At 45.8% G+C, this 23649-nt stretch overlaps 1 protein-coding gene across 1 annotated transcript in view; it reads right to left on the minus strand.

Annotated features, from left to right (window-relative positions):
• Positions 1-684: 684 nt before the first annotated feature.
• LOC149438561 (uncharacterized) overlaps positions 685-23649 on the minus strand; it is a 52168-nt gene continuing 29203 nt past the window's right edge. Inside the window, exons 5-8 of the mRNA XM_089659648.1 lie at positions 11804-11956; positions 9516-9662; positions 5278-5439; positions 685-843 (exon numbers count right to left, since the gene is read on the minus strand). Of these exons, the coding sequence (XP_089515774.1) occupies positions 839-843; positions 5278-5439; positions 9516-9662; positions 11804-11956 (467 nt within the window). The 3' untranslated portion in view covers positions 685-838. The remainder of the gene's footprint in view (positions 844-5277; positions 5440-9515; positions 9663-11803; positions 11957-23649) is intronic.

The raw sequence follows: 23649 nt of genomic DNA on the forward strand, positions 1-23649 counted from the left end.
TACGGCTGAGGAAGCCACCAGCTGCAAAACATCGCCAACATTACAGAACAAGGGGAGTTCCTCAAACTTTCACACCTCCCATGTTTTTGTACAGCAAACATCTGGGTGAAGGTGTCAGTATTACCTGTGTGGCTGGGGTAGGTTCCTGACACTCGTTACGGCCCAGGAAGCCACCAGCTTCAAAACATCTCCAACATTACAGAAGAAGACCAATTAAAGGTGACTAACTAGTATTAGAAAGAGGCCATCTATATCAACAATCCCTTAATTGTGGTTGGGGGGAGTTTGACACCATTGCCATCTTTATAAAATGCCATTTTAACATCTCCACCTTGGCAATTTGACAAGGTGTCGGAATCACCTGTGTGGCCAGGGTAGGTTTCTGACACTCGTTACGGCTAAAGAAGCCACCAGCTGCGAAACATCTCCAATATTACAAAAGAAGGGGAGTTTCACAAACTTTCACACCTCCCATGTTCTTGTATAGCAAACATCTGGATGAAGGTGTCAGTATTACCTATGTGGCTGGGGTAGGTTCCTGACACTCGTTACGGCTGAGGAAGCCACCAGCTGCAAAACATCTCCAATATTACAGAACAAGACCAGTTAAAGGTGACTAACTAGTATTGGTTATACTACGACCTGGACTCATGAGAATGTTCATAGATATCAAAACCACACAGAGAAGATTGAAATGGTTATTTATTAGTCATTGATATTAGTCATTTATTAGTAATTATTAGTCATTGACAGAATGATGCCCCACCACAAGGGAAAAGAATTAACGCCGTTCCCATCAATTGGAGCATCTTGAGACTTGTCCCGTCCTGCTGTGACTTCACTCTGGGATGAGGAGAAGATGAAGGTAGACATGAGCAATATAATGCCAACACATTACCAGTCAATATGTCACATAGAAGCGTTCTTACATGAAAAATGGACACATTGTATTTCAATTTCGGGTGGACACTATGGGGTTGAATGATCCTCCAGCTTCTTATATCAGAGTTTCCACCCACAATTATGAGACTTCCCCACTGTAGCTTGTAGACTTGAAAAAGAAAGGAAGGAGCACACGATGTCCGAAGAAAGGCAAGTTATAGGTAGGTTTAAAAGGCGTTTTTTGAAAGCAACATGTACATCAAGCCAACACGTTTCAGGGGAAAGGACTGCCCCTTCTTCAGGACTGTTTATGCACGCTATTAGATAGGAATGGTTCCCAAACTGGTATATTAATGGAAAGATTTCAAAGCAGGCTGACAGAGTGCAAGCTAAATTTGCAGAGGCAGCAATCTCTCCCATGTAATAGCATGCAGAAGCAGCCCTGAAGAAGGGGAGTCCTTTCCCTCGAAACGTGTTGGTTGCTGTACATGTCACTACTTTCAATAAATGCCTTTTAAACCTACCTAAAGCATACATTTCTTTGGACATCAGGCACTTCTTTCTGCTTCTTCAAGTCTACATGTGGAAATGACCATAGGGCCATGATGAAAAGGTAGCAGCTTAAGACCCAAGAGGGTTCACAGGCACCATCCACCATTGGGCACAACCTACTGGAAGGGATTTCTTCCTACTCGCCCACACAATTACCCACCCATTACCAGTGACTGATCCAGTCAGTCCAGCGCAGTTTCCCGCACAAATCAGATGCCACCAGGGCTTTTTTTTAATCAGAGGATAGGTGCAGGAACACTCCTCTGCCCCTACCCTGCTCTGAGTACCATTCCTTGGTTCCACCCCTACCCACCTTCCAGTCCGCCCCTTTTAGAGAGGACGGAACCAAGTATCATTTTGTGATGCTAAATAATTTGTATGGAATTTGTTCATTTTAACAAGAAAAGCAGTAAAATAGATCCCCTGCAGCCAGCAACAATAGATCCCCCAGTAACAATGGACCCACCCCAGCAACAATAGATCCCCCCCACAACAACAGACTCCACCAGCAACAATGGACCCTTCCCCAGCAACAATAAATCCTCCACACAACAATAGATTCCCCCAGCAACAATGGACCCCACCCCAGCAACAATAGGTGTCCCCAACAATGGACCCCACCCCAGCAACAATAGGTCTCCCCAACAATAAACCCAACTCCAGCAACAATAGGCCCCCGAACAATGGACCCCACCCCAGCAACAATAGGTCCCCCAACAAAAGACCCCACTCCAGCAACCGTAGATCTCCTACAGCAACAATAGACCCCCCCCCCACACAGCAACAATATACCACCAACAAAATGTAATTCCCAGAAACAAAAGATCCTCCCCAGCAGAAACAACAGATCTCCCAGCAGCCAGAAACCTCTCCCATCAACAGTAGATCCCTACCAGCAACATAAGACCCCCCCCCAGCAGCAATAGCCCCCACCAGCAACAATAGACCCTCACACAAAAACAGATCCCCAGCAGCCAGCATCAATAGATCCTCCAGCACACGCCACACTTCTTGCCATTACATACATTCAGTGCTGGAGGTGCCAGATCTGCGTTCTGCCGCGTTCTCGCTGAAAAAAACCCTGGTTACCAGTGTAGCTTGTGTCTCTGCTTCTCCTTCACAGCCCCTCCACCAGTAAGGACATTCCCTTTAACCACCTCCCGCCCACCAAAAAAGGAAATGCCGGGAGGGTGGCGGTTCTCTTGTTCTGGTAGGATGTCCTATGACATCCTCCTACTCTAGCTGTGCATGCGCACCCTGGCTATTGGTGTCCCTAGGACACAGTGGATCACCGATCACAGTAAAGAGCTGATGACGAAGGCTTTATCATGTGATCAGCTGTGTCCAATCACAGCTGATCACAAGTAAATAGGCAATGTCGGTTATCGGCAGTCCTCTACCTCACTGACAGTGCGTGAGGAGAGGAGACCCGGTAAGCGGCATGTCTCAGATGGGACATCTACACCGATCATCAGGGCACTGATGATCAGTGTAGCCCCATCAGTGCCACTTGTCGGTGCCCATCAATGCCAGCTGTCAGTGCTCATCAATGCTACATACCAGTGCCATCAGTGCACATCAATGCCACATATCAGTGCACATCAATGCTACATACCAGTGCACATCAGTGCCAATGATCAGTGCCAGTCAGTGTTGCCTATCAGTGCCACCTATCAATGCCCATCAGTGTCGCCAATCATTGCCGCCTATCAATGCCAGTCAATGCCACCTATCAGTATTCTTCAGTGCCCATCAGTGCTGCCTAAGAATTCCAATCAGTGCTGCCTATCAGTTTTTGTCAGTGCCTATCCATACCGCCTAACAGTTCCAATCACTGCCGCTTATAAGTGCCAGTCAGTGCCGCATATCAGTGCACCTATCAATGACCATCAGTGTCGCCATACAGTGCCACCTATTAGTGCCAGTAAGTGCCACCTATCAGTGTTTGTTGTTGCACATCAGTGCTGCCTAACAGTTCCAATCAGTGCCACCTATCAGTGTTCATCAGTGCCCATCAATGCCGTCTAACAGTTCCAATCAGTGCCACCTATCAGTGTTCATCAGTGCCCATCAGTGCCGTCTAACAGTTCCAATCAGTGCCGCCTATCAGTGTTCATCAGTGCCCATCAGTGCTGTCTAACAGTTCCAATCAGTGCCGCCTATCAGTGCCATATATGAGTGCTGCCTGTCAATGCCCATCAGTGCCACCTACTGTATCAGTGCCCATCAGTGCAGCCTTATTAACGCACATCAGTGAAGGAGAAAAATTATTTACAAAATTTTATAACAGAAACTAAGAAAAATCTTTTTTTTTTTCAAAATCGACTTGAAATTTTGAATTTCAAAGTTCGAATTTAGAATTTCTTTTTTTTATTCTATTCTATTCTTTCATTTATATTCTACTCTATTCTATTTTTTTTAATTCTATTCTATGCCTTTATTTTATATTCTAGTCTATTCTGTTCCATTCTATTCTATTCCTTTATTTTATATTCTCTTCTCTTTTTTTTTTTTTAAATTGTATTCTGATTTATTCCATTCTATTCTATTCCTTTATTTTATATTCTCTTCTAATCTTTTATTTTTCAATTTTATTCTGATTTATTTCATTCTATTCTTTTCTATTCTATTCTATTTTATTAAGCAGCCTAAGTAAGAATCATCTTATTTTATTATTTATTTATTACAGGTACTTATATAGCGCAGCGCTTTACATATATATTGTACATTCACATCAGTCCCTAACCCTCAAGGGGTGTACAATCTAAGGTCCCTAACTTACATTCATACATACACATACCAGGGACAATATAGACAGGAGCCAATTACCTAGCAGCATGTCTTTGGAGTGTGGGAGGAAACCGGAGTACCCGGAAGAAACCCACGCAGGCACAGGGAGAACATGCAAACTCCAGGCAGCTGGCATCCTGAATGACATTGGATCTACTTCGGAGGACGTTTTTGTTTTCAATAAAGGACTTGTCAAAGACCATTTTTTTGTGAATGGGTAGTGGTACCATGTACTCCATATGCATTCACATGAGGGGGGGGGATCTGGGAGCCCCCTTGTTAAAGGGGGTTCCAGATTCCGATAAGCCCCCTGCCCGCAGACCCCCACAACCACCGTCCATGGTTGTGGGGAAGAGGCCCTTGTCCTCATCAACATGGGGAACAGGGGCTTTGGGAGGAGCCACCCTGCCCCAAATCACCCCCCGTGTTAAGGGTATGTGACCTGGGATGGTTCAGGAGGGGGGGAACTTGCTCGTCCCTCCCCCCTTCCTGACCTGCCAGGCTGCATGCTCGGATAAGGGTCTGGTATGGGGGGGACTTCCCGCCATTTCTTTTTTAATCTTGGCATGGGGTTTACCTTCAAAATCCATACCTGACCTGAAAAATTTGGTATGGATGGGGGGGACCATTTTTTTTGCAAAATTTGTAATTGCCTGAAATTCTTTTTACATTCAGCTCTCAGTGGGGAACCCCGCTGACAGCTGAAACATTAAAGAATGTTTCACTACTAAGATACCGCATGACTTCATCATAGAACTCCAGATGCTGGATTTTTGTAACTGAGCGGGATCACACCACATGCTCAGATGCGGTATGATGTCGCTTAGTGAACTGTCCTGGTTTGAAGTTCGCGGTGGCTCGTTCGTTCATATGTTTGACTACGAACCAAACAGGGGGGTGTTCGGCCCATCAATAGACTGGAATAAGAAGAAAAGAGTGCTAAAAAAACCTGAAGAAATCAAAATGGAGATCGGACCATGGTGGGAACTTTCTATTTGGACCTTCTACAGTCATTTTGGACCCTGGACGTCATGTCAGTCCTTCACCTCCTACCTCTTGGGTCTGTGCATATATACTGGCAGCCGGACAGGCAGCACTTCTGTCTTCCTTTACAATCCAGGTCAGTGTTGCAGCGATGATCCTCCTTGGGTATCTTCTGCAGAGAGCAGGGGACATAGGGTATTGGAAATCTAGGACACGTTCCCGGCTTTGTCACTGGATGGATGGAGACAATCCATGTTAGAAGAACATCAAATGACATAAAGCAATAACAGCGATGTGTAGGGTCATCTCATCCATTTTCTTAGGCCCCTTTCACCCTAGTGGTCTGACCAGATCCACCTGTCCATTTTTCTCTATGGAGCGGAATCTGGTGGTGGAACGCCAGGGCCCATTGCAAGAATGACCTTTGCGACCCTGGTATTGCCGCCACTAGTGTTAGTAGATTTTTAGAAAGAAAGAGGGAAAGAAAAAGAAAGAGAGAAAGAGGGAGAGGGAAAGAAAGAAAGAAAGAAAGAAAGAAAGAAAGAAAGAAAGAAAGAAAGAAAGAAAGAAAGAAAGAAAGAAAGAAAGAAAGAAAAAAAGAAAAAAAGAAAGAAAAAAAGAAAGAAAGAGGGAGAGGGTAAGAAAAAAAGAAAGAAAGAAAGAAAGAAAAAAAGAGGGAAAGAAAAAAAGAAAGAAAGAGGGAGAGGGTAAGAAAGAAAGAAAGAAAGAAAGAAAGAAAGAAAAAAGAAGGAAAGAAAGAAAGAAGGAAAGAGGGAAAGAAAGAAAAAAAGAGAAAGAAAGAGGGAAAGAAAAAAAGAAAGAGGGAGAGGGAAAGAAAGAAAGAAAGAAAGAAAGGAAGAAAAAGAAGGAAAGAAAGAAATAGGGAAAGAAAGAAAGAAAGAAAGAAAGAAAGAAAGAAAGAAAGAAAGAAAGAAAGAAAGAAAGAAAGAGGGAAAGAAAAAAAAGAAAGAGGGAGAGGGTAAGAAAAAAAAGAAAGAGGGAGAGGGTAAGAAAAAAAGAAAGAAAGAAAGAAAGAAAGAAAGAGGGAAAGAAAAAAGAAGGAAAGAAAGAAAGAGAAAAAGAGGGAGAGGGAAAGAAAGAAAGAAAGAAAGAGAGAGAAAGAAAGAAAGAAAGAAAGAAAGAGGGAGAAGGAAAGAGAAAAAAAAGAAAGAAAGAAAGAGGGAAAGAAAAAAAGAAAGAAAGAGGGAGAGGGTAAGAAAGAAAGAAAGAAAGAAAGAAAGAAAAAAGAAGGAAAGAAAGAAATAGGGAAAGAAAGAAAGAAAGAGGGAAAGAAAGAAAGAAAAAGAAAGAAAGAGGGAGAGGGAAAGTAAAAAAAAAGAAAGAAAAGACAGGGATGGGGGGAGAGATAGGAGGGGTGGCCAGGCGGCACATAGAAGAACCGGACTGTGCATTTCTCTCCTGCCGCCACTGAATGTCTGCAGGAGAGAGAGGAAGAGAAGCGGACATTCAGTGGCGGCAGGAGAGAAATGTATGGTCTGACCAGATCCACCTGTCCATTCTCCTCTATGGAGCGGTGGGTGTAAGCCTTCATCCAATCCGATCCACTAAAAACAAATGGATTGGGATCCATTCCCCTCCATCTGGGCGGATCAGATGGCAGTTGGGTGGAAAAGGACAGGTGGTTCATTCAAACCTGACCACCAATAGAAGAGAGTGGGCTGTGTCTGTGTCCACTCTGCATAAGCGCAGCCAGGCCCAGACTGGGGCAAGAAATAGGCCCAGGAATATTGGACTGAGCAGCCCGAAGCTCAGAGGCCCTTTCCGCGGAATCCGGTGGTGGAACGCCAGGGCCCATTGCAAGAATGACCTTTGTGACCCTGGTAGTTCCACCACTAGTGTTAGTAGATTTTTATTTTATTTTTTACAATTTTTTTTACATTTTTTTGTAGGAGCCCTGTTGGGGGACATTGGTGAGGGAGAGAGAAAGAGAGAGAAAAAGAAAGAGAGAGAGAGAGAGAGAGAGAGAGAGAGAGAAAGAGAGATAGCAGGAAAGAAAGAGGGAAAGAGGGAGAAAGAAAGAAAAAAAGAAAGAAAGAGGGAGAAAGAAAGAAAAAAAAGAAAGAGGGAGAAAGAAAGAGAGAAAGAAAGAGAGAAAGAAAGAAAGAAAGGAAGAAAGAAAGAAAGATAGAAAGAAAGAAAGAAAGAAAGAAGAAAGAAAGAAGGAAAGAGGGAAAAAAAGAAAGAAAGAAAGAAAGAAAGAAGAAAGAAAGAGGGAGAAAGAAAGAGAGAAAGAAAGAGAAAGAAAGAAAGAAAGAAAGAAAGAAAGCGAGAAAGAAAGAAAGAAAGATAGAAAGAAAGAAAGAAGAAAGAAAGAAGGAAAGAGGGAAAGAAAAAAAGAAAGAAAAAAAAAAGAAAGAAACAAAGAAAGTAAGAAGGAAAGAGGAAAAGAAAGAAAAGAAAGCGGGAGAGGGAAAGAAAGAAAGAAAGAGAGAGAGAAAGAAAGAAAGATAGAAAGAAAGAAAGAAGAAAGAAAGAAGGAAAGAGGGAAAGAAAAAAAGAAAGAAAGAAAGAAAGAAAGAAGAAAGAAAGAAGGAAAGAGGGAAAGAAAGAAAAAAAGAAAGAGGGAGAAAGAAAGAGAGAAAGAAAGAGAAAGAAAGAAAGAAAGAAAGAAAGAAAGAAAGAAAGAAAGAAAGAAAGAGAGAAAGAAAGAAAGAAAGATAGAAAGAAAGAAAGAAGAAAGAAAGAAGGAAAGAGGGAAAGAAAAAAAGAAAGAAAGAAAGAAAAAAAAAGAAAGAAACAAAGAAAGTAAGAAGGAAAGAGGAAAAGAAAGAAAAGAAAGTGGGAGAGGGAAAGAAAGAAAGAAAGAGAGAGAGAAAGAAAGAAAGATAGAAAGAAAGAAAGAAGGAAAGAGGGAAAGAAAAAAAGAAAGAAAGAAAGAAAGAAAGAAGAAAGAAAGAAGGAAAGAGGGAAAGATAGAAAGAGAGAAAGAAAGAGAGAAAGAAAGAAAGAAAGAAAGAAAGAGAGAAAGAAAGAAAGATAGAAAGAAGGAAAGAGGGAAAGAAAAAAAGAAAGAAAGAAAAAAAAGAAAGAAACAAAGAAAGTAAGAAGGAAAGAGGAAAAGAAAGAAAAGAAAGCGGGAGAGGGAAAGAAAGAAAGAAAGAAAGAAAGAAAGACAGGGATGGGGGGAGAGATAGGAGGGGTGGCCAGCCAGCACATAGAAGAACTGGACCGTGCATTTCTCACCTGCCTCCACTGAATGTCTGCAGGAGAGAGAAGAGAAGCCAACATTCAGTGGAGGCAGGAGAGAAATGCACGGTCTGGTTCTTCAATGTGCCGCCTGGCCACCCCTCCTATCCAGGCTGCCCCGGCCCACCGGGCAAATACCCGCTGTGCCCTACGGCCGGTCCGGGCCCGAGCGCATTGGACATGTAGCAGTCATCCACCTACTCAGTGGGGGATTAGCGGATCGATCCCCTGATGAGCAAGCAAACTCCTGGTGGAGCCTCTCCCTTGTGAGGGGGCCACAAGCTCAGAAGGGTGGTCTTATCTCCTGAAAAGGTATGCTGCCATCCCATCTGATCGATGTTTATAAACAATGTTACTTTGTATCTCTCTATCTCCCGTCTGATCGATGTTTATAAACAATGTTACTTTGTATCTCTCTATCTCCCGTGTGATCGATGTTTATAAACGATGTTACTTTCTATCTCCCGTCTGATCGATGTTTATAAACAATGTTACTTTGTATCTCTCTATCTCCCGTCTGATCGATGTTTATAAACAATGTTACTTTGTATCTCTCCATGTCCCGTCTGATCGATGTTTATAAACAATGTTACTTTGTATCTCTCTATCTCCCGTCTAATCGATGTTTATAAACAATGTTACTTTGTATCTCTCTATCTCCCGTCTAATCGATGTTTATAAACAATGTTACTTTGTATCTCTCTATCTCCCGTCTAATCGATGTTTATAAACAATGTTACTTTGTATCTCTCTGTCTCCTGTCTGATCGATGTTTATAAATAATGTTACTTTGTATCTATCTCCCATCTGATCGATGTTTATAAACAGTGGTGGGGAAGAAGTTCAGGATGTACTACACACTCCCTGATGGCATGTGTAGCACTCCCAATGTGTACAATTGGATGAACACTTTTACAAAGCTGCTCAAAGCTGGACCAAAGCTCTGCAGATCTTTCTGTACACACTGTTCTTATACCAGCTGCACCGGGAGATGGAAAGGGAGGATCTGATTGGCTCCTCTGGGCAATACAGACAGCTCCACCCTCACATTTGGATGAGATCTGGTCTGTAGACCAATTAATATTTGGTCATCGACTTACTGATGGGATCCCAGCAATCAACAGAGCAGCCTGTTGCACAGCATTTCTTCTTCCCGGTACAATCCGAGTCCAATTTGCAGTTCTTGGGGATGGGTTCCTTACATGCTACAAAGGTGTAGACCACGGGACAGATGCCGTCTTTCTCCGCTGCAGGAAAGAACATCATCAGCTGCATTCCCAGCAACCACAGATATGACATTTTCAGAGTCCATTTTTCACACCTACGCTGGCTGCGTTTGAGCCGTTTGTGCATTGGATTTTGCGTTTTTCATGCGTTTTGCGTTTTTCCCCCATTTTTTTTTGTTGCTAGGCAAATTTGAAACACAAAATGCATCAAAAACGCAATACATGCAGGTTACGTTTGAACCGTTTCTGCATTGCATTTAACATTTTTTTGCCACGTTTTTCATGAGTTTTGCATTTTTTCCCCCGTTTTTTTTCATTTTTTTTTGTTGCTAGGCAAATTTGAAACACAAAATGCATCAAAAACGCATTTTGCGTTTTGCATTTTTTTGCCGCAATTTTTATGAGTTTTGTATTTTCCCCCCCATTTTTTCCCCTATTGTTGCTAGGTAGATTTGAAACACAAAATGCATCAAAAACGCAATACAAGCAGGTTGCGTTTGAGCCGTTTCTGCATTGCGTTTTTGATAAATTTTGTGGTTTTTTTCTTTTTCTTGTTGCTAGGCAGATTTAAAACACAAAATTAATAAAAAACACAACAAAAACGTAATACATGCATTTCTGCAGCGTTTCCATTGAAGTCTATAGAACCAAAAATGCAACCTTTTAAAAAGAAAAGTCCCTGACCCTTTCCAAAAAACGCACGGGGTGAAAACGCACAGGTGTGAACATGTCCCATAGGAAATCGTGTTAAATGGACTGTACTGCGTTTCTGCAAAACGCTGCAGAAAACGCATAGGTGTGCACTTAGGTATAGGCTAGGTTCACACCTATGCAGGTTGTGTTTGAGCCATTTCTGCATTGCATTTTGCTTTTTTACGTTTTTGCCACGTTTTTCATGTGTTTAGCATTTTTTTCCTCATTTTTTTTGTTGCTAGGCAGATTTAAAATGCGAAACGCATAAAAAATGCAACAAAAATGCACTCTACGCTTTTCTGCAGTGTTTCCATTGAAGTCTATAGAATCAAAAATGCAACTTTTTGCGTTAAAAAAGTGGCTGACCCTTTCCAAAAAAAGCACCGGGTGAAAACGCACAAGCTGTGAACCTAGGTACAGGCTAGGTTCACACCTATACAGTTGCGTTTGAGCAATTTCTGTATTGCGTTTTGCATTGCATTTTGCGTTTTTGCACTTGCCTGTTTGCCACGTTTTTCATGTGTTTTGCGTTTTTTCCCCATTTTTTTTTGTTGCTAGGCAGATTTAAAATCAAAAACACAGCAAAAACACAATACATGCTTTTCTGCAGCGTTTCCATTGAAGTCTATAGAACCAAAAACGCAACTTTTTGTGTTAAAAAAAAGTTCCTGACCCTTTCCAAAAAACGCACCGTGTGAAAACGTGGAGATGTGAACCTGTTCCATAGGAAATCGTTAAATGGACTGTACTGCGTTTCTGCAAAACACTGAAGAAAACGCATAGTTGTGAACCTAGGGTTAGGTAGGTTCAAACCTTTGCAGGTTGTGTTTGAGCCATTTCTGCATTGCGTTTTGCATTTTTGCAGCGTTTTGCATTTTTCTTTTTCTTGTTGCTAGGCAGATTTAAAATGCAAAATGCAGCAAAAACGTAATACATGCTTTTCTGCAGCGTTTCCATTGAAGTCTATAGGTTCACACCTATGCAGGTTGTGTTTGAGCCATTGAGTCACCTCAAACGCTGCTATGAAACCGTGCGACTTACAGTGAAATCACAGGTTTTCAAAGTCGGGTGATGCGCCGATTTCAGGGGAAATTTGCAAGACTTCTGATACAGATGTCTATGCAAATCGCACCAAAAGCAGTGCAGGTACTACTTTAGAAATCAGTGCAGCTCCGACCTAGTCGGAACGGCACCGATAGAACCGCACTAATTGCAGACAATAGGCATGCGATTTGCAAGTTGCATGGCATGCAAATCGCATGCCAATTCGCATCCGGTGTGACCAGGGTTACCCTTTACAAAAAACGCACCGGGTGAAAACGCACAGGTGTGAACATGTCCCATAGGAAATCATGTTAAATGGACTGTACTGCGTTTCTGCAAAACGCTTGGGTGTGAACCTCGGGTAAGGGTCCGCGGCTTCGGCAGTCACTTGGATTTGTGTGCCACAGGTGCTGTGTCTTACTTACATTCAGGCTCTTTACACATCTTGTTACAGAGGGAGTTGCAGCACTTCTTCGTCCCCATACAGTCAGAGTCCTGATTGCACTGGATGAGCGCTTTAATGTGTTTACAGCTGGCAGGCCTGGCCGGAGCCGCGGGGCACGAGCCCCTCTTGTCCACTGGAGAAGGAAACACATGTTTATTGCTCATCGTGACAACATGGACTTGTGAATACTCACATTTACTAAGCAGTGAAAAGGAAGAATTTAGGCTGGGAAGGGAAATTTGGAGGGGGTTGGGCCCAACCTAGCCCAATCTAGCCCAACCCCCTCCAAATTACCCTTCCCAGCCTAAATTCTTCCTCCCCACCCAAATCCCCCCTCCTAGCAGAAATCCTCCCAATCTCACCTCCTAGCCCAACCCCCTTCAAATTACTTTTCCCAGCATAAATTCTTCATCACCTGAACCCCCCTCCTAGCAGAAATCCCCCCAATCTCATCTCCCAGCCCAACCCCCTCCAAATTACCCTTCCCAGCATAACTCCTTCCTCTCCACCCAAAACCCCCCTCCTAGTATAAATCCCCCCAATCTTACCTCCTAGCCCAACCCCCTCCAAATTACCCTTCCCAGCATAAATTCTTCATCTCCACCCGAATCCCCCCTCCTAGTATAAATCCCCCCCAATCTCACCTCCTAGCCCAACACCCTCTAAATTACCCTTCTTATCATAAATTCTTCATCTCCACCTTAATCCCCCCTCCTAGTATAAATCCCCCCAATCTCACCTCCTAGCCCAACCTAGCCCAACCCCCTCCAAATTACCCTTCCTAGCCTAAATTCTTCCTCCCCACCCAAATCTCCCCTCCTAGTATAAATCCCCCCAATCTCACCTCCTAGCCCGACCCCCTCCAAATTACTCTTCCCAACATGAATTCTTCCTCTTCACCCAAATCCCCCCTCCTAGCAGAAATCCCCCCCAATCTCACCTCCTAGCCCAACCCCCTCCAAATTACCCTTCCATACATAAATTCTTCCTCTTCACCCAAATCCCCCCTCCTAGCAGAAATCCCCCCCAATCTCACCTCCTAGCCCAACCCCCTCCAAATTACCCTTCCCAACATAAATTCTTCCTCTTCACCCAAATCCCCCCTTCTAGCAGAAATCCCCCCCAATCTCACCTCCTAGCCCAACCCACTCCAAATTACCCTTCCCAGCATAAATTCTTCATCTCCACCCGAATCCCCCCTCCTAGTATAAATCCCCCCCAATCTTACCTCCTAGCCCAACCCCCTCCAAATTACCCTTCCCAACATAAATTCTTCCTCTTCACCCAAATCCTCCCTCCTAGCAGAAATCCCCCCCAATCTCACCTCCTAGCCCAACCCCCTCCAAATTACCCTTCCCAACATAAATTTTTCCTCTTCACCCAAATCCTCCCTCCTAGCAGAAATCCCCCCAATCTCATCTCCTAGCCCAACCCCTTCCAAATTACCCTTCCCAGCATAACTCCTTCCTCTCCACCCAAAACCCCCCTACTAGAATAAATCCCCCCCAATCTCACCCCCTAGCCCAACCCCCCTCCAAATTACCCTTCCCAGCAAAAATTTGTTCTCCGCACCCAAATCCCCCCTCCTAGTATAAATCCCCCCAATCTCACCTCCTAGCCCGACACCCCCCAAATTACCCTTCCCAGCTTAAATTCTTCCTCTTCACCCAAATCCCCCCTCCTAGCAGAAATCCCCCCCAATCTCACCTCCTAGCCCAACACCCTCTAAATTATCCTTCTTATCATAAATTCTTCATCTCCACCCAAATCCCCCCTCCTTGTATAAATCCCCCCAATCACACCTCCTAGCCCAACACCCTCCAAATTACCCTCCCCAGCATAAACTCTTCCTTTGCAACCAAATCCCCCCTCCTAGTATAAATCCCACCAATCTCACCTCCTAGCCCAACCCCCGAATTACCCGTCCCAGGATAAATTCTTCCTCTCCACCTGAATCCCCCCTCCTAGCATAAATCCCCCCCCCCAGCACAACCCCTCCCAATCCCTCCTCTTAGCACAGCCCCCCATCCTCTCCTCTAACACATTCCCCCCCATCTCCTCTCCTAGCACAAGTCCTCCCAATCCCCCCTCCTAGCACAAATCCCCCCAATCCCCTCTCTCGGCACCAGTCCAGTGGCCATGGCTGTGCCCTAGGCAGCAGTTACCCTAGGTGGCTGCTTAGTTTTCCTGCCTTTAGATGGATTGTCTGAGGGTGACTGTTGCCTCGTGCTTGATGGGAAATCTGTGAGGAGTGTCAGTGATATGTAAATGTATAAATCTAGGGTCACATCTACACAGGACGTGGCTGATGCTAATTTCCAGCTTGTTTTGCGGTGTGTTGGTGAAAACATGTCTTTTACTGCAATTTGTGTTTTTTTTGGGAGACTAATAAGAAAGTATGACAGTCCTGTTCATGTAGTGCGACTTTGATGCGACTTTACACTCTCTGGCACTCAAGTAGCATCAAAGTAGTGCGGGAACCTTTATGTGTCTCTGACCACAACCTGATTACCTTCTCTATCTCCTCGTCCTCCAACACCTACCCCTCCAAATGTCACACTACTACCAGCCGTAACCTCCGCAACCTTAACCCTGCCCCCCTCCGCTCTGCAGCTGATCAACTCCATGACCGCATCCTCCCCCTGTCCTGCCCTGTCTTGGCTATGACCGCCTACAACAACGCGCTCTCAACAGCCCTTGACTCATTAGCGCCTTTAACCACACGCAACATCAGACCCCGACCGCTCCAGCCCTGGCAGACTGATCACACCAAAACCCTCAAACGACACAGTCGTGCCCTGGAGAGACTATGGCGCAAAACCAAATCCCAACAAGCCTTCACCCGCTACACATCTGCCTTCCACACCTACACCTCCTCCCTCCACGCAGCCAAACAAGCCTACTTCCTGACCCTCATCAAGACCCTCTCCTCCAACCCTCGCTGACTCTTCTCCACCTTCAACTCTCTACTCTCGCAACCCCCACCTCCACCCAGCACCTCACTCATTGCCCTTGAGATTGCCAATCACTTCAAAAACAAGATTGACACAATTCGCAAGGACATTGCCGCAACTCACACGCCCTCTCAACCCGTCCCCTCTCACACAGCTACCTCCTCATCCCCCCTCCCCCTCGACATAACCCACAGGGACTTCGTCGCTGCTCAAACTCTCTCCTACCCCCTTCACCCTCACTCAGCTACCCCCTTATCACCCCTCTCCCACGGCCCCACCACTGCTCTGACCTCCTCTTCCACCCCACCCTACATTCCTCATATTGAAGCCCCCACAACACGCCGCACCTTTGACCTTACTACCATCGAGGAAGTCTCCAAGATCCTCTCTGATGCCCGCCTCACCACCTGCCCCCTCGACCCTATCCCCTCACAACTCCTACGACCTCCCTCCCCCTCCATCCTACGCTCTCTCACCCACATCTTCAATCTCTCCCTCTCCTCTGGCACTTTCCCCTCCCCTCTGAAACATGCACACATCACCCCCATACTTAAAAAGCCCTCCCTGGACCCCAATGACCCGAACAACCTCAGACCCATCTCCCTGCTCCCATTTACATCTAAACTCCTTGAGCGCCTAGTCTACACCCGCCTATGCTCTCACCTCAACGACAACCACCTCCTCGATCCCCTACAGTCCGGCTTCCGTCCCTTACACTCCACTGAAACCGCCTTACTCAAACTGTCCAACGACCTGCTAACCGCCAAACCTAATGGCCATAATTCAGTGCTCCTACTCCTTGACCTCTCTGCGGCCTTCGACACAGTCGACCACCCCCTCCTCCTCAAAAAACTACACTCCCTCGGCCTCAGAGATTCTGCTCTCTCCTGGCTCTCATCCTACCTGTCACAACGCTCCTTCAGCGTTACCTATAATGCTACCACCTCCCCCTCACTCCCCCTCTCTGTTGGGGTCCCTCAAGGCTCTGTCCTCGGGCCCCTTCTCTTCTCCATCTATACCTCCTCCCTTGGCCAACTCATACACTCTCACGGCTTCAACTACCACCTCTATGCCGACGACACACAAATCTATCTCTCAACCCCCCACCTCACCCCCTTGGTCTCAGCCCAAATCACACACCTGCTGAGCGACATATCAGACTGGATGTCGCTCCACTTCCTTAAACTGAACCTCTCCAAAACCGAGTTTCTTGTCTTCCCCCCAGCCCGGACCCCACCCCCCATTGATTTCTACATCACATCCAACAACGCCACCATCAAACCCGCCCCGCAGGCCAGAGTACTTGGCGTTATTCTGGACTCCAACCTATCCTTTCAGCCCCAAGTCCAATCTTTAACAAACTCGTGCAGACTCCACCTCTGCAACATCGCCAAAATCCGCACGTTCCTAACCCCAGAAACCACTAAACAGCTCATCCACTCCCTCATCATATCACGACTTGACTACTGCAACTCCCTCCTCACTGGCCTGCCTCGCCGCTGGCTATCCCCGCTTCAGTCCATCCTGAATACGACTGCCAGACTCATTCTCCTCACCAACCGCTCCGTCTCCACCACCCCCCTCTGCCAATCCCTCCACTGGCTTCCGATTGCGCAACGGATCAAATTCAAAATCCTAACACTGACGTACAAAGCCGTCCACCACACTGCCCCGAACTACATCACTGACCTAATATCCAAGTACCGCCCAGCACACACACTCCGCTCCTCACAAGACCTCCTTCTCTCTAGGTCTCCTCCTCCCATGCCCGCCTCCAGGACTTCTCCAGGGTGTCATCCATCCTCTGGAACTCTCTGCCCCAACCCATCAGATTATCACCTACCCTCCTCTCCTTTAGGCGCACCCTGAAAACCCATCTCTTCAGGGAAGCCTACCCCACCCCCTGCTAACTAGCCGACCTCCTCCACTCTTCCTACCACTCCATCCCCCACAGCTATCTCCTCCTGTACCACCATCCCCTCCCTCCTAGATTGTAAGCTGGAAAGAGCAGGGCCCTCGATCCCCTCATGTTTTGCATTGTATTGGTATTGTTCTGTCACATGTTCTGTCCCCCTCTGTAATGTACAGCGCTGAGCGAACTATTGGTGCTTTATAAATACTGTATAATAATAATAATAATAATGTGTCCAAAGTCGCATGTTAGGGTTAAATGTTAGGTTTAGGGTTAGAGTTGGGGTTAGCGATAGTCATTAGGGTTCTTAACCCTTAACTCTAACCCTAATAGTTAACCCTAACCCTTAACCCTAACCCTAATATTTAACCCTAACCCTAGCTCTTAACCCTAACTGGTAACCCTCGCCCCTAACCCTTAACCCTAACGCTAACTCTAACCCTAATATTTAACCTTAGCCCTTAATGTAAACCCGAACATTTGCCCTTAGCCCTAGCACTAATATTTAACCTTAACACTAACATTTAACCCTAACCCCTAACCCTAACATTTACCTCTAACCATTAACCCTAACATTTACCTCTAACCATTAACCCTAACATTTAACTCTAACCATTAGCCCTAACATTTAACTCTAACCCTTGCCCTTAGCCCTAACTCTAACATTTAACCCTAGCCCTAACCATAACCCTAGCCCTAAACCTAAATCTTAACCTTAATAGTTAACCCTAGCCCTAACCCTAATATTTAACCCTAACTCTAATATTTAACCCTAACCCTAATATTTAACCCTAGCCCTAACCCTAACTCTAAACACTAACCCTAACACTAATATTTAACCCTAACCCTAATATTTAACCCTAGCCCTAACCCTAACTCTAAACACTAACCCTAACCCTAACATAGCCCTAATATTTAACCCTAGCCCTAATATTTAACCCTAACCCTAATATTTAACCCTAGCCCTAACCCTAACTCTAAACACTAACCCTAACCCTAACATAGCCCTAATATTTAACCCTAACCCTAATATTTAACCCTAGCCCTAACTCTAAACACTAACCCTAACCCTAATATTTAACCATAGCCCTAATATTTAACCCTAGCACTAACCCTAACTCTAATATTTAACCCTAACCCTAATATTTAACCCTAATCCTAACCCTTAAAGCGAACCCTAACCCTAATATTTAACCACAACCCTAATATTTAACCCTAGCCCTAACCCTAACTCTAAACACTAACCCTAACCCTAATATTTAACCATAGTCTTAACTCTTAACCCTAACTTTTAACCCTCGCCCCTAAACCTAATATCTAACCCTAATATTTAACACTAGCTCTAGCTCTTAACACTAACTTTTAACCCTAGCCCTTAACTCTAACCCTAATATTTAACCCTAACAATTATTATTATTAAACAGTATTTATATAGCGCCAAAGGGTTTGCTCAGCGCTGTACATTAAAGTGGGGGGACAGTACATAAGACAATACAGTAACAATACAATACACGAGGGGTATGAGGGCCCTGCTCTTTCGAGCTTACAATCTAGGAGGGAGGGGGTAGAGGTACAGGAGGAAGTGGCTGTGGGGGATGGAGTGGTAGGAGGAGTGGAAGAGAACGGCTGTTAGGTGAGGGTGGGGTAGGCTTCCCTGAAGAGATGGGTTTTCAGGGTGCGCCTCAAGGTGAGGAGGGTAGGTGACAGTCTGATGGATTGGGGTAGGGAGTTCCAGAGGATGGGGGAAGTCCTGGAGAAGTCCTGCAGTTGGGCGTGGGAGGAGGAGACCAGGGAGCTGGAGAGTAGGAGGTCTTGTGAGAAGCGAAGGGCACGGGTAGGGTGGTATTTGGGTATCAGGTCAGTGAGGTAGTTTGGGGCAACGTTATGAATGGCTTTGTATGTCAGAGTTAGTAATTTGATTTTAATGCATTGGGCAATCAGGAGCCAGTGGAGGGAATGACAGAGGGGGGTGGAGCCAGTGGAGGGATTGGCAGAGCGGGGTGGCCGAAGTGGAGCAGTTGGTAAGGTGGATGAGTCTAGCCGCTGAGTTCAGGATAGTCTGGAGCGGGGACAGCGTTCGTTTGGGTAGGCCGGTGAGAAGGGAGTTGCAGTAGTCCAGGCGTGAGATGATGAGGGAGTGTACGAGTTGTTTGGTGGTGTCTGGGGTGAGGAATGTACGTATCTTGGAGATGTTGCGGAGGTGGAGCCTGCATGAATTTGATAGTGATTGGACATGAGGTTGGAAGGAAAGGTTTGAGTCCAGGGTGACACTTAGGGCTTTGGCGTGTGGGGTGGGATTGATGGTGGCGTTGTTAGTCATGATGGAGAGGATGGGGGGGGGGGGTGCGGGCTGGGCTAGAGTGTAAGCGCCTCTGGTACAGAGACTGATGTGACTGGCTCAGTGTTCTCTGTACAGCGCTGCGGTATATGTCAGAGATATATGAATGTATAATAATAGTGTGTGACTGTGGGGGGACATTAGAGTGTAAGCTCCTCTGGTACAGAGACTGATGTGACTGTGGGGGGACATTAGAGTGTAAGCTCCTCTGGTACAGAGACTGATGTGACTGTGGGAGGACATTAGAGTGTAAGCGCCTCTGGTGCAGAGACTGATGTGACTGGCTCAGTGTTCTCTGTACAGCGCTGCGGTATATGTCAGAGATATATGAATGTATAATAATAGTGTGTGACTGTGGGGGAGACATTAGAGTGTAAGCTCCTCTGGTACAGAGACTGATGTGACTGTGGGGGGGACATTAGAGTGTAAGCTCCTTTGATACAGAGACTGATGTGACTGGCTCAATGTTTTCTTTACATCTCTACGGTATATGTCAGAGCTATATGAATGTATTATAATAATAATAGTGTGTGATTGTGGGGGGGAGGACATTAGAGTGTAAGCTCCTCTGGTACAGAGACTGATGTGACTGGCTCAATGTTTTCTTTACATCTCTACGGTATATGTCAGAGCTATATGAATGTATTATAATAATAATAGTGTGTGATTGTGGGGGGGGGGACATTAGAGTGTAAGCTCCTCTGGTACAGAGACTGATGTGACTGGCTCAGTGTTCTCTGCACAGCACTCCGGTATATGTCAGAGCTATAGAAATATATAGTAACCTTAGCACATTATCACATTATTATTATACAGGATTTATATAGCGCCAACAGTTTGCGCAGCGCTTTACAATATAAGGGAGACAGTACAATTACATTTCAGTACAGAAGGAATGTGAGGGCCTTGCTCGTGGAGCTTACAATCTAAAGGAAGGGGGAGGTGATAGCTGCGGGGGATGATCTGGCGGAGGTGATTCAAGTACAGTTCTTAGGTGGAGGTGGGGTAGGCTTCCCTGAATAAGTGAGTTTTCAAAGATCGCCAAAAGGCAGACAGCGTGGGGGCTGACCGGACATGCTGTGGTAGGGAGTTCCAGAGGATGGGAGAGGCTCTGGAGAAGTTCTTGAGGCGAGTGTGGGAGGAGGTGATGAGGGAGCTAGAGAGGAGGATATCATGGGAGGAGCGGAGTGGGCGATTTGGGCGGTATCTGTGGATGAGGTTGGCGATATAGCTAGGGGCAGTGTTGTGGATGGCTTTGTAAGCTGTGGTTAGTATTTTGAATTTTATATGTTGGGTAAGTGGAAGCCAGTGAAGGGATTGGCAGAGAGGGGCAGTCACTGATCAGTTGGTAAGGTGTATGAGTCTAGCAGCAGTCGCTGATCGGTTGGTAAGGTGTATGAGTCTAGCAGCAGTCGCTGATTGGATGGTAAGGTGTATGAGTCTAGCAGCAGTCGCTGATCAGTTGGTAAGGCGTATGAGTCTAGCGCAGTGTTTCTCAACTCCAGTCCTCATGGACCCCCAACAGGTCATGTTTTCAGGATTTCCATTATTTTGCACAGGTGATTTGATCAGTTTCACTGCCTTAGTAATTACCACAGCTGTTTCATCTGAGGGAAATCCTGAAAACATGACCTGTTTGGGGTCCATGAGGACTGGAGTTGAGAAACACTGGTCTAGCGGCAGTCGCTAGTCGGTCGGTAAGGTGTATTAGTCTAGCAGCAGTCACTGATCGGTTGGTAAGGTGTATGAGTCTAGCAGCAGTCGCTGATCAGTTGGTAAGGCGTATGAGTCTAGCAGCAGTCGCTGATCGGAAGGTAAGGTGTATGAGTCTAGCGGCAGTCGCTGATCGGTTTGTAAGGTGTATGAGTCTAGCAGCAGTCGCTGATCAGTTGGTAAGGCGTATGAGTCTAGCAGCAGTCGCTGATCGGATGGTAAGGTGTATGAGTCTAGCAGCAGTCGCTGATCGGATGGTAAGGTGTATGAGTCTAGCGGCAGTCGCTGATCAGTTTGTAAGGTGTATGAGTCTAGCAGCAGTCGCTGATCGGTTGGTAAGGTGTATGAGTCTAGCAGCAGTCGCTGATCAGTTGGTAAGGTGTATGTGTCTAGCAGCAGTCAATGATCGGTTGGTAAGGTGTATGAGTCTAGCAGCAGTCACTGATCAGTTGGTAAGGTGGAGGAGTCTAGCAGCAGTCACTGATCGGTCGGTAAGGTGTATGAGTCTAGCGGCAGTCAATGATCGGTTGGTAAGGTGTATGAGTCTAGCAGCAGTCACTGATCAGTTGGTAAGGTGGAGGAGTCTAGCAGCAGTCACTGATCGGTCGGTAAGGTGTATGAGTCTAGCGGCAGTCGCTGATCGGTTGGTAAGGTGTATGAGTCTAGCAGCAGTCGCTGATCAGTTGGTAAGGTGTATGAGTCTAGCAGCAGTCACTGATCAGTTGGTAAGGTGGAGGAGTCTAGCAGCAGTCACTGATCGGTCGGTAAGGTGTATGAGTCTAGCAGCAGTCGCTGATCGGTTGGTAAGGTGTATGAGTCTAGCAGCAGTCACTGATCGGTTGGTAAGGTGTATGAGTCTAGCAGTAGCATTCATAATAGACTGAAGGGGGGATAGCCTGTGTAATGGTAGACCAGTGAGGAGGGAGTTGCAGTAATCGAGGCGGGATATAACCAAGGCGTGGATAAGTTGTTTTGTGGTGTCATTGGTCAGGAAGGGGCGGATTTTGGAAATGTTCTGGAGGTGAAGGCGGCATTTAGCCAGTGAGTGGATGTGGGGCCCAAAGGAGAGGTCAGAGTCTAGGATTATGCCCAGCACCCTGGCATGAGGGGAAGGACCAATGGTTGTGCTGTTGATCTTAATGGTAAAGTCATGAGTGTGGGATCGGGGGGGAGGTAATATTACAAGCTCAGTTTTTGAAAGATTGAGTTTAAGGTAGTGATGTGACATCCATGCTGATATGTTGCTTAGTAGATTTGTGATACGTGAGAAGATTGAGGGGGTGAGCTGGAGAGTGGAGAGATAGATCTGGGTGTCATCAGCATAGAGGTGGTATTGGAAGCCATGGGAGGTTAACAGTTGGCCCAGGGAGGAGGTATTGAGAGAGAAAAGGAGGGGCCCAGGACAGAACCTTGGGGAACCCCAACAGAAAGGGGAAGAGGAGCGGAGGAGGAGGAGTTGTATGTGACACTGAAAGTGCGCTGAGAAAGGTAAGAGGAGAACCAGGAGAGAGCAGAGTCATGGAGACCGATGGAGTGGAGTTTACTGAGGAGGAGTGGGTGGTCGACTGTGTCAAAGGCAGCGGAAAGGTCAAGGAGTATGAGTATGGAGTAATGGCCATTATCACATACCTGCAGTCACAACTTGGAGCAGTAGCGCCCCCAGAAGGATACATAGGGTCCGTCCCGCCAGTCTCATGTTTGCAGTCTGGATGGAATACATTCTTCCTCCGTTGTGTGGATGCTTTTTATATCTCTTTCCTAGAAGGAAGAGCGTTCAGGGCTGAGCCAGAAACCTCTCATCATGTTTTATGGTTTTCCCCAATTTCATAACAATCTTGTATCTTTGGTGACATCACACCCATCTCACCAGAGCCTGATCCCTTACATGCCTTAAAGCCTGTATTCCAATGTACACCTGTGACATGTATGACACATGAGGAACTAGAGGGGTGTGCCACACGTCAGTCCCTAATACTCATAACCAACCTACCTCTGGTTGCCTCACAAACAAGGATTCTTGATTTGCATGTTTTGCAACACATGTTTCAGCAAGTGCTTTCTAGGAATTTTTTTTTTAATTTGAACTTTTTATAAGGGAGGAACAGCAACATTTTATTGGGAATTGATGTAATTTAGGGCGACAATAAAAAGAATGGTCCTTTCATGATATGTTCGCCAGTTTGGGCAGATGGGCGAGTGAAGGAGATGAGAGAGAACGGACGCTGATCTTCTACATGACGTTCGCTATCATGTTCATCTTGGCACTTGCGACCCAATGAAGACCTTGGTTCCACAGACTGGGATCTTCCTATTCCTGAATAGTTCTTCAATGATCTGAATTGTTTATTGTTCATCTGGACAAAGCTTTTTGCTTAACCCCTCGCCTACCGGGCACTTATACCCCCTTCCTGCCCAGGCCAATTTCCAGCTTTCAGCGCTGTCACACTTTGAATGACAATTGTGCGGTCATGCAACACTGTACCCATATGACATTATTAGCATTGTTTTCACACAAATAGAGCTTCCTTTTGGTGGTATTCACTCACCGCTGGGTGTTTTATTTTTTCCGCTATAAACAAAAAAAGAACAAAAAATTTGAAAGTTGTTTCTATTATAACATTTTGCAAACAGGTAATTTTTCCCCTTCACTGATGTGCACTGATGAGGCTGCACTGATAGGCAGCACTGATGGGCACTGATAGGCAGCACTGATGGGCACTGATAGGCAGCACTGATGGGCACTGATAGGTGGCAATGATGAGATGGCATGGATAGGTGGCACTGATAGGCAGTACTGATGGGCTCTGATAGGCGGCACTGATAGGTAGCACTGATGAGCTGGAACTGATGATGGGCACTGATGTGCGTTGATGAAGCTGCACTGATAGGCAGCACTGATGGGCACTGAT

The sequence above is a fragment of the Staurois parvus genome, unplaced genomic scaffold (assembly GCF_062004578.1).
Source record: "Staurois parvus isolate SC_StPar_1 unplaced genomic scaffold, SC_StPar_1.0 ptg001181l, whole genome shotgun sequence".
NCBI lineage: Eukaryota > Metazoa > Chordata > Amphibia > Anura > Ranidae > Staurois > Staurois parvus.